Source organism: Pristiophorus japonicus, chromosome 15 (assembly GCF_044704955.1).
Source record: "Pristiophorus japonicus isolate sPriJap1 chromosome 15, sPriJap1.hap1, whole genome shotgun sequence".
NCBI lineage: Eukaryota > Metazoa > Chordata > Chondrichthyes > Pristiophoridae > Pristiophorus > Pristiophorus japonicus.
In genome coordinates this window covers 104,469,799-104,481,228 of record NC_091991.1, presented here as the reverse complement: position 1 = coordinate 104,481,228, position 11,430 = coordinate 104,469,799, and the positions used below count along the sequence as shown (strand labels likewise).

Sequence of the window (11,430 nt, the reverse complement as noted above, 5' to 3'; positions counted from 1 at the left end):
CACCCCTAATTTCCTGTTTGATGCTCTCCCCAACATCACTACTACTGTTTGGAGGTCTGTACACAACTCCCACTAATGTTTTTTGCCCTTTGGTGTTCTGCAGCTCTACCCATATAGATTCCACATCACTCAAACATCTGTTTATCTCCGCCTTAAATATATTCAATGATCCAGCCTCCACAGCTCCCTGGGGCAGAGTTGCACAGCCTCACTGCCTGCACACACTGACACTGACCTTGGCATGTGAGGTGCTGCAACCTGCACCCGCCAGCAGGGGGCGCCCTGGCGCGGTGACGTCAGTGCGGCGCTGCCCCCTGACCCCGGGCGGGCGGCGCGGTGACGTCAGTGCGGCGCTGCCCCCTGACCCCGGGCGGGACGGCGCGGTGGCGGCCATGGCGGACGGCGAGCTGCCCAAGTGCAGGAACCGGGGCGGGGTGCAGCGAGTGGAGAGCAAGCTGCGGGCCAGCGTGGAGAAGGGCGACTACTACGAGGCGCACCAGATGTACCGGACGCTTTTCTTCCGGTAAGGAGTGGCCGGGGGGCGGCCCGGGCCCGGGCTCGGGCTGTCCAGGAAAGCTCGCGGCTTCCAGATCCTTCTGTCGGCGGCCAGGCCCGGCCCGGCCCGGCCCGGCCCCCGCCAATTGTGACGCGCGGCCTGTGATTGGCCGGCCGCCCGCCTGTCAGGCCCCAGGTGCCTGTGCCCAGCAGGGGGAGCCCGGCACTGGGCCGAGGGCCCCCGCCCCTGCCCCTCACTGACTGATATATTCACACAACACAGCCGGCTGCTCTCTCGGAAGCCTCCGGCAATCTGCCCGGTTCTGTTTATAGAAACATAGAAAATAGGTGCAGGAGTAGGCCATTCGGCCCTTCGAGCCTGCACCGCCATTCAATAAGATCATGGCTGATCATTCCCTCAGTACCCCTTTCCTGCTTTCTCTTCATACCCTTTGATCCCTTTATCCGTAAGGGCCATATCTAACTCCCTCTTGAATATATCCAATGAACTGGCATCAACAACTCTCTGCGGCAGGGAATTCCACAGGTTAACAACTCTCTGAGTGAAGAAGTTTCTCCTCATCTCAGTCCTAAATGACCGACCCCTTATCCTAAGACTATGACCCTGGTTCTGGACTTCCCCAACATCGGGAACATTCTTCCCGCATCTAACCTGTCCAATCCCGTCAGAATCTTATATGTTTCTATGAGATCCCCTCTCATCCTTCTAAACTCCAGTGAATACAGGCCCAGTTGATCCAGTCTCTCCTCATGTGTCAGTCCAGCCATCCCGGGAATCAGTCTGGTGAACCTTCGCTGCACTCCCTCAATAGCAAGAATGTCCTTCCTCAGATTAGGAGACCAAAACTGAACACAATATTCCAGGTGAGGCCTCACTAAGGCCCTGTACAACTGCAGTAAGATCTCCCTGCTCCTATACTCAAATCCCCTAGTTATGAAGGCCAACATACCATTTGCCTTCTTCACCGCCTGCTGTACCTGCATGCCAACTTTCAGTGACTGATGAACCATGACACCCAGGTCTCGTTGCACCTCCCCTTTTCCTAATCTGGCGCCATTCAGATAATATTCAGTCTTCGTGTTTTTGCCCCCAAAGTGGATAACCTCACATTTATCCACATTATACTGCATCTGCCATGTATTTGCCCACTCGCCTAACCTGTCCAAATCACCCTGCAGCCTCTTAGCATCCTCCTCACAGCTCACACAGCCACCCAGTTTAGTGTCACCTTTCAAACTTGGAGATATTACACTCAATTCCATCATCCAGATCATTAATATAGATTGTAAAGAGCTGAGGTCCCAGCATTGAGCCCTGCGGCACTCCACTAGTCACTGCCTGCCAATCTGAAAAGGACTCGTTAATCCCGACTCTCTGCTTCCTGTCTGCCAACCGGTTCTCTATCCACGTCAGTACATTACCCCCAATACCAGGTGCTTTGATTTTGCACACCAATCTCTTGTTAACTATGCAGTTGCAGTACACAATACGTTCACATCCACAGTGTGGAGCGACAAACATTACAAGCTTACAGACATTACACTTCTCCCTCCTTAATGAAGAAGTTATTATTACAAACATCAAACATAACTTTCATGTTTATACATAACACAGGATATAAACTTTTTTTTTCCATATTTACAAATTTAACTTTACCACTTGTTTTCTGTTTCGAAGAGGATACCTTCGCTCTCGAACAGAATCTTCCAAACATGGTGCCGAATCTAAACTCATTCGAGGCTCATCCTGAGGGAAGTTTTCCTCCACGGAATTTCCCTGATTTTCATTTGAACTCACTCTAACTTCAGGCTCTTTGTTTTCCTGACTCGGACTCAGACTTTCATTCTGATTCTCTCCAGGATTTGTTTCCAGTACATTGGATTTAGGATTTGCTACTGGTGTATCAAAACTCTCTGATGAGTCAGAAATAATTGAATCATTCCCACTTCAACTCCTTCCATGTCTGTAGGTAAAATATGATCAATATGAACAAACCTAACCTGTCCATTATCAAACATCTTTACCAAATATCTTCACCACTCTTCCTGGTAACCACTTTACCCATTTATGGTGATGGTTCTTCACTCTCACCTTCTGGTTTAATTTCACATTTCTCTCTTTTACTCTACCTCTATCATGATTCTCTTTCTGTCTTAATTGTATCTATTCTACGGACTGTGCCAAATTTGGCTTTAACAACGAGAATCTGGTTCGTGGCTGTCGTTTGAGAAACAACTCTGCTGGCGTTCTACCAGTAGTTGTATGATGAGTATTTCGATATGTAATAAAAAAAAATTAGCCAATTTGTGATCCATTGACAAGTGTCATTTCCTTAGATTTTGATTGAACATTTGTTTTTTGAGGGCACATTTTACAATTTGTACAGTGCGCTCTGCTGCACCATTCGAAGCAGGATGGTATGGTGGAACCTTGGTATGTTTCACACCATTTTTGCTTGTGAATTGTGCAAATTCTTCTGAACGAAATTGTGGTCCATTATTCGAAACAATCTCTTCAGGGAGGCCAAATGAAGAAAATAATTTTCGCAAAATGTCCAATGTTCTACTTGTTATTTTCCACATTGGAAACACCTCAATCCACTTCGAATGGCTATCAATCACAATGAACAATTGTTGTCTTTCTAACTCAGCAAAATCAATATGTAACCTTTGCCGCAACCTGGGAGGCCATTTCTGTGGCTGTAATGGTACTGGTGGTGGTTGCTTGCTTACTGATTGACATGTCGTACACTGATTCACGATGTACTCTATATCTTTATCAAGACCTGGCCACCATAAATAACTGCGTGCAAAACTCTTGGTCAAGCACATTCCCAGGTGCTGGTTATGGAGGTCTAATAATTTGGACCTGAATTTATTTGGTATAACCACTCTTGCACCCCACATGATACAATCTTTATCGAGTGATAATTCATTCCTACGAATGAAGAATGGATGTGTATCTTTGTCTGTTACCTGGTTTGGCCATCCATTTGCAATATACTCATACACCTTTGAAATCACTGGGTCATGTTTGGTTGCTCTACCAATCTCTTCAGCTGTGACTGGCAGTTCAACAATGTATGAAAAATAAAACACTTCTTCCCTATTGGGTGTAACTTGTGATGGGGAAGGCAATCTAGACATTACATCAGCATTACTGTGATCAGCTGATCGTCTGCATTCAATATCATATGTATATGCTGACAAAATCAAAGCCCATCTCTGCATTCGGGCTGCAGCTAATGTTGGAACTGGGGACTTTGGATGGAGGATTGTTGTTAGGGGCTTATCCGCAATGATGGTAGATCACTGCTGTGTCCTATATAGTTCACCGACTGATTGGAAATTCAGATCGGGCTGATCTTTTCTAATCGTTTCACTGTATGATCAACAAAGTCAATTTCTGACTCTTGGCCCGACAAGCTTGGGGACTATTTGGCATGCCCTATGGAGGTTGGATGTTTTGCTGGATGGAAAGAAAAAATTGGACACCGGAATCACCACACACCATTCTTGTGATCATGATTTATTTAAGAACAGCAAAGGTCACGGAGCAGTGTACCACCGTCACCGGTCAATAAAGGGTGCACAGGAGCGGCAAGAGACCGTGGAGCGATGTGACTGGGGCCCAGGAGAGGTGAGGGCCCAGGGGCAGCATGGCCCAGCCCACACTGCGATATGTGTGCGCACTAGGTTCATGCAGTAGAGCATGTCTCCAGTCGCCTTGGGTAATCCTTGCCACTGGACCAAAACCTAGCTCTGTCATGCCTGTGTGGTGGCTGGTGTGCAGTGGTCACCACACATTAAAAAAATCCACGCACAAGCATCTTCCACCCTTCAGGATATAGGGACCTGAAATATTAGGTCCTTCATTGAAACACCTATGAACTCATTTCTTTTTGGCATGGAAGCAGGTCATCCTCAATATGAGGGACTGCCTATGATGATGAATTGGCACAGTCTGAGTGCCTAAAGCTAAAATCTTTCATATTCTTGGGGAGGGGGTGGTAGAAATGTGTAGTTTAAACTTTTAGAGGTAACTCCCTCACATATAATCAATGGCTGGTTACAGCCTTCAGTCGCCTGAGGAAGAGAGTGTTCGAAGACCAGTGTTAGATCTCTTAATTTCCAATGAAATACGAACTCCGATGGTAGTTTTTAATACTGGCAGAGAGCAACAAACTGCTGGCTGATTGCCAGTTTCTTTGTCTTACTGAGACACATGGTCAAAATGGCTGTATTTTATACTTGGATCAATTTACAGAAAAGAACTCGCCTTCTTTGACCTTATTGGCTCAATCAATATTCTTTTAATGTTTTAATTGGCTCGCTACCCAAGGTCCGAAAATGTCAAGGTGATTGATGAGTTAATGCAACATGCTGAGCAGCACGTAGCAGCTTTGACTTGGGGGTCTGTGAATTTTCAAAGCCTGTCTAAATGAGCCTGTTTGAATACTCTTATCAACCAGGCCCTCAAATCTGGCACCAAGCTTATGGTCGACAGGGCTGTAGTGATACCCGCCCTCGTGTATGGCTCAGAGATGTGGACCATGTACAGTAAACGCCTCAAATCGCTGGAGAAATACCACCAACGATGTCTCTGCAAGATCCTGCAAATATCCTGGGAGGACAGATGCACCAACGTCACTGTCCTCGATCAGGCCAACATCCCAGCATCGAAGCACTGATCACACTCGACCAGCTCTGTTGGGTGGGCCACGTTGTCCACATGCGCAACACAATACTCCCAAAGCAAGCGCTCTACTCGAAACTCCTACATGGCAAGCGAGTTCCAGGTGGGCAGAGGAAACGTTACAAGGGCACCCTCAAAGCCTCCCTGATAAAATGCAACATCCCCACCGACACCTCGGAGTTCCTGGCCAAAGACCGCCCTAAGTGGAGGAAGTGCATCCAGGAGGGCGCTGAGCACCTCGAGTCTTGTCGCTGAGAGCATGCAGGAACCAAGCACAGGCAGCGGAAGGAGCGTGTGGCAAACCGGACTCCCCACCCACCCTTTCCTTCAACCACTGTCTGTCCCACCTGTGACAGAGACTGTAATTCCCGTATTGGACTGTTCAGTCACCTGAGAACTCACCTTTAGAGTGGAAGCAAGTCTTCCTCGATTTCGAGGGACTGCCTATGATGATGATGACAGCTTCAGTGTTCTGTGTGAGGACACTTTCCCTGAATGGACTGTAACCTTTGTGAACTGAACCATGTGATTTTCCTTCTGTCATGCAGAGTTAGTGCAGTCCAGAAAGAAACACTGCCCTACTTAGCGATAATGTTTACTGAAAGTTTAGCAGGATTTCCACTCCATCTGTCAATCCATAAAATATCTCATCCTGTACTTGCTTTATACAGGTGAAAATTACTGATAGGTTTATTGATTAGATGATTAACAGATGCAATTATATAAACATACACATTTTTCTCGGCTGCTTGTCACAAACTCTTGAAGTGACCCAGTACCCAGTCTCCATGCTTACGTCACACTTGTATGGAGTTCTTGCAGCAAATGTCTTATCAGTCACTGCCAGAATTGATGACCACTGAAAGATTCTATTTTGTATCTTATGATTACTTTGAAGACAGGGCTGGAACAACAGCACTGACGTGAGCAATATTACATCACACTATCATGAAGACAATCCCATAAAATGTTCAAGACAAGGCAAACCATATCTGGTCGAGATTATGGTGTGTTTTCACAGGCAAAAGAATAATGGGAACAAATTTATGTGTGGCATCAGTCCATTATAAACAGTTGTTTGTTAAAGGATTTGAGCTTTTGCACTAACGAGGGCAAGTTAACTAAATAAGAATCTTTCCTAAGGAAATTACATGGAAGAGTAACTAAAGTCTGTGATAAAGCAGATGGTTTGATGAATTAACTGGCTTAATGAACCAAATGACCGTTTCAGTGTTAATGCTAATTCGGAAGGAGCACTTGCCCTTTTGAAAAAGATATCTTTCGTTTATTTATTTATTTATTTATTTTTTTTGAAATTCGTAGCCAATCGTTCCAATTCTTTGTCAAATCACAAACGCCAGAGGTCACCTTGCACACGCCAAGGATCACTCTGCGCCAATGCTCTTAGCCAAAAGGCCTAGAGCCACTGCACCGTTCCTGGAAGTACTGCAATACCAGGTTCGTTTATACTTGAAAATCAACCACCAGACGTTTTCAATCTAATTCGTGAACACCACATTTGTAGCCAGGTAACAAATGATGGCATTGAGTTTGGTGAGTTGTGGAGTTAACGGCAGGAACCCTGTATTTAATGTAACTGTGAAGCAGCCCATGGATTTCATGTCAATTGATGGATCATTTTAAGATATTGACTGTATGACAAGACTTGGGAACATTTGTGACCACATTTTTAAGCAGGTTTCTGACCTATGTAGTTCACGTGATGCCTTTCACTATATCTTATATTTGGCATGCGTTCGATGCGACATTGTATTATAGCTATACTCATTTGAATATAAATTGGAATTAACTTGGGAGTGGTGGAATATGCGGAGATACTTTATGTATCTGTTTTTGTAAAACAATTTTGTTTTTTAAATGAAGTCTTAAAATATACAAATTATGAACATCGGGCCTTGTGTGAAATGAAAATATTTGTGGGCTTTAAATATGAGATATTGGTCAAATATCAAGTGTTGTATTACATCTTTGTGTAAACATTTTCTTTTGACATTATTTAAACTAAACATTCTTGTGTAAGCAATTGCTGCAATATTTGGCTAAAGAGCTCCTGTGTAAAGCTGTTGCGTGAACCTCTGATTACATCCTGCGATCGTCAGTCGCTTTGCATCCCAGAAATGGTTAAATGTTTTTTCACATAAAATCTCTGGTTTACTGCCTCCTTAGGGAAATAGAACTGCATGCTCAGCAACAAATGCTCACTCAGTACAATAACCCACTGCTATGTACCAATTCTAATTGGTGTGAATAATCCAAACCAGCAGTTACATATCCTAGTTAAAATCAGGAAGGCAATAATTGGTCAAATGCTCTGCTCGTTGAACAGGATTTCTTCATTGCCCGCGCTGGATGTTAAAGCTGTTTTTACGATGGGGGCTTGAGACATTGAATTGTCTGTATCCATCACTTTATTACAGTACTTGATGCCTGTTATTAATCTTTCTGTCGCACCCTTTGGTTTGATGCAATATACACCCAAAGTCACGTCCTCGCAGATGGGGGAGAGTCACTGAAATATGTGTCAATACTGAAAAATCCCTGGGTTTATTTCACAAGTGTGTATTGGCTGTATGATTGAATTTGATGTTTATCATAAATAGTGATTAATGTACATCGTTTTATTATATGTTTCAATGTGAATAGTGGTGGAATTTTAAAAGTCCAACATTCTCTGTAATCCTGCTGGTGGTTACCATAGTGACGAGGCTTCAGGATGTGCTGTGACGTATGTGCACAGGAGGATAGCCAGGTTTTCAGGCGTACAGCACATGGCAGGGAGTGTGAGTGATATTTTCAGAAGTGTGTAATTTTTCACTGTTGTGAAGCATCATTGGTAGGGACTGTGAACGTGTATAATTAGAAAAAAACACTTTCTTCAGTTGTAACTCATAATTGTACATAACTTATACAATACCTGATCGTGTCTGGTTGGTGTTGTGCCCAGTGAAATGCAAAGAAAATTCAATAGATTATGGTTTTAGTAGGTCACTTGTCTACCTTTAGTCCCGATGGTATGCATGGGATTATATGTGTGCTTTAAAAGATTTCTGACAAGTTGTACAGAGAGAGGGTTCTGTGGCTATAACTGGTCGTGTGCACGCTTTCTTGGTCCTCACCCCCCTCCCCCCCCCGTCGCCTCTCTCTCCTCCTCTCCCCCCGCCTCTCGCAAACTGTACGTTCATTTGGCCCAGTCTCACTTGGAGTTCAGTGCAGAGGGGCTGGGTTGCTTTGGCCACTGATGGATTATTTTGTCAGTGCCTTAAACTTTAAAACAATCCCCTTTGAACATTGGCTCGGCTGTTTCTAATCAGCCAGCAGGGTTGCCATTTTACTCCTCCGCTGCTAACTCTTGTTCTGCTTTTGCATTGGATGGCGGGAATGAAGAGACCTACAGAATTGTGCAACTACACCAGGAATGTTCATGATGTCCGCTAACAGGTTAATCATTTCACTAAAGGGATTTTTTAAATTGGGTTACAAAAAGGTTAGCAATGGGTTTTCAATTGAATTATTAGTGTAAAAAACTGATCTAAAATTGGTGGTCCAAATAGTACAAACAACAACAGCCTGTATTTATATAGCGCCTTTAATGTAGTAAAACATCCCAAGGCGCTTCACAGCAGTGTTATAAGACCAGGCAGATAAATTTGACACCGAGCCACAAAAAAATTACGGCAGATGACCAAAAGCTTGTTTAAAGAGGTAGGTTTTAAAGAGTGTCTTAAAGGAGGAAAGAGAGGCGGAGAGGTTTAGGGAGGGCGTTCCAGAGCCTAGGGCCCAAACAGCTGAAGGCACGGCCACCATTGGTTGAGCAGTTTTAAGCAGGGATGCTCGAGGGCAGAATTTGAGGAGCGCAGACATCTCATGGGATTGTGAGGCTGAAAGAGATTAGAGAGATGGGGAGGGGCAAGGCCATGGAAGGATTTGTAAACAAGATGTGAATTTTGAAATCGAGATTTAACCAGGAGCCAATATAGTTCAGCGAGCATAGGGGTGATGGGCTGCCGAGTTTTGGATGACCTCAAATTTATGTAGTGTAGAATGTGGAAGGCCGGCCAGGAGTGTGTTGGAGTAGCCAAGTCTCGAGGTAACAAAAGCATGGATGAGGGTTTCAGCAGCAGAAGAGCTGAGGCAGGGGCAGAGGCGGGCAATGTTACGGAGGTGGAAATAGGCGGTTTTAGTTATGGCGCGGATAGGTGGCCGGAAGCTCATTTCGAGGTCAAATATGATGCCTGGGTTGGGAACAGTCTGGTTTAGCCTCAGACAGGTGCTAGGGAGAGAGATGGAGTCAGTGGTTAGGGAACGCAGTTAGTGGCGGGGACCAAAGACAACGGCTTCGGTCTTCCCAATATTTAATTGGAGACAATTTCTGCTCATCCAGTAAACGCAAGATTATTGTTAGTATCTCATTTAATCCCCCTTTATATAATCATATATTTCCTTTATTTTAATACATTACAGATATTTAAGACTCCTATTTTGGTTCATTTTGAACAGATCTGTTTTAGCCAAGGTTAAGACTCCACCGTATCAATGAGAAATCATTTCTAATGGTCTTGGTTTTTGAAACCTTTTCTGACTCCAGTTATAACTCTTATTCAGGACTCTCTTAGAACAGATTTGCAAAGAAAAAATTGTAAAAACAAAATATGATTGAGTAAGAAGTATGCTTGGCTGTAACACTCTTGAATTGCTGTCAAACCCAGCTTTGCTCTCATAGCTTACACCTTATTCAGGCTGCACCTCGAAGTCACTGCAGACATAATTTGTTCACACTTAAATATCTGACCTAAAAATAATTCCCCTCTCACAAGATTTTTCTCATTACAGTCGATTCCTTGCAACTCTACCCGAATCTTTGTGATTATCGAAGTGAAAGATATCAGTAACACTCAGCAAGTCAGGGACAGCTTCTGTGGAGAGAAGCAAAGTGAATGTTTCAGGCATTGCCTTCTGAACCAGCAAATAATACAGAGGAACAGCTTATAACAATGAACAGAACGAGGGAAAGAGTAGTGGGGAGTAAAAATCCAGGTACATAAAAGAAAAAGACAAGCTGTGAAGCAATTGCTGGAGAACAAAAGCTGGCTAACTGACAGTGAAAATAGCATGAGACAAAGGGAGGCTTGATGAGAGGAATTAGAGAAATAAATGACATGAGACCCCGATGGAAGAAAAAGGACAAATCATCAGGGGTCCAGAGTTGAGCCCACCCTGGTGGGGATGTACTGATGGGGACCCCTCTCTGCTTTCTCTCCACAGATGCTGGTCCTGATTTTCAAAGTGTTCCCAGCATTTTCTGTGTTGCTTTCAGATGTCCCACATCTATATTATTTTGTGCTTTGAAATATGTCCGTGCCGGTGGGAATAAAACACTTGCACTTTTAGCCTGCAGTGACAGTGTCATTATGCAAGTTCAAGCTCCTGTTCTAGTTTTGCAGGACCCTCCATTCTGATCTCCACCTGGCACTGCAACTGCACACAGTGGCCTTCCTGTTCCCCACTCGAGGCATCGGCATTTTAAACTTGAGACATGAACGGATGGTATTTGAATTCGGAGTGCTACCCAACCCCGATAACATGTGCAACCTTTAAACATCATGGATGTAAAATAAGACATCTGTCGCTCTTCACAGGGGGAATCCGATTTCCAATTCAAATTGAAGAAATGTCCGACTTATTTTAGGTCTCTTTTAGAAATATTTTGCGTGTTTTAAAAAATTTGATCCGGGATGTGGACGTCGCTGGCAAGGCCGGCATTTATTGCCCATCCCTAATTGCCCTTGAGAGGGTGAGCCACCGCCTTGAACCGCTGGAGTCCGTGTGGTGAAGGTGCTCCCACAGTGCTGTTAGGGAGGGAGTTCCAGGATTTTGACCCAGCGATGATGAAGGAAAGGCGATATATTTCCAAGTCAGGACTTGGAGGGGAACGTGGAGGTGGTGGTGTTCCCATGCACCTGCTGCCCTTGTCCTTCTAGGTGGTAGAGGTCACGGGTTTGGGAGGCTCTGCCGAAGAAGCCTTGGCGAGTTGCTGCAGTGCATCTTGTAGATGGTACACACTGCAGCATGGTGCACCGGTGGTGGAGGGAGTGAATGTTGAAGGTGGTGGATGGGCTGCCAATCAAGTGGGCTGTTTTGTCCTGGATGGTGTCGAGCTTCTTGAGTGTTGCCGGAGCTGCACTCATCCAGGCAAGTGG

General features: G+C 44.7%; 1 protein-coding gene across 1 annotated transcript in view; it reads left to right on the top strand.

Annotated features, from left to right (window-relative positions):
* The first annotated feature begins 347 nt into the window (after positions 1-347).
* get4 (guided entry of tail-anchored proteins factor 4) overlaps positions 348-11,430 on the top strand; it is a 76,388-nt gene continuing 65,305 nt past the window's right edge. The window contains exon 1 of the mRNA XM_070900745.1: positions 348-523. Coding sequence (XP_070756846.1) covers positions 393-523 — 131 coding nt within the window. The 5' untranslated portion in view covers positions 348-392. The remainder of the gene's footprint in view (positions 524-11,430) is intronic.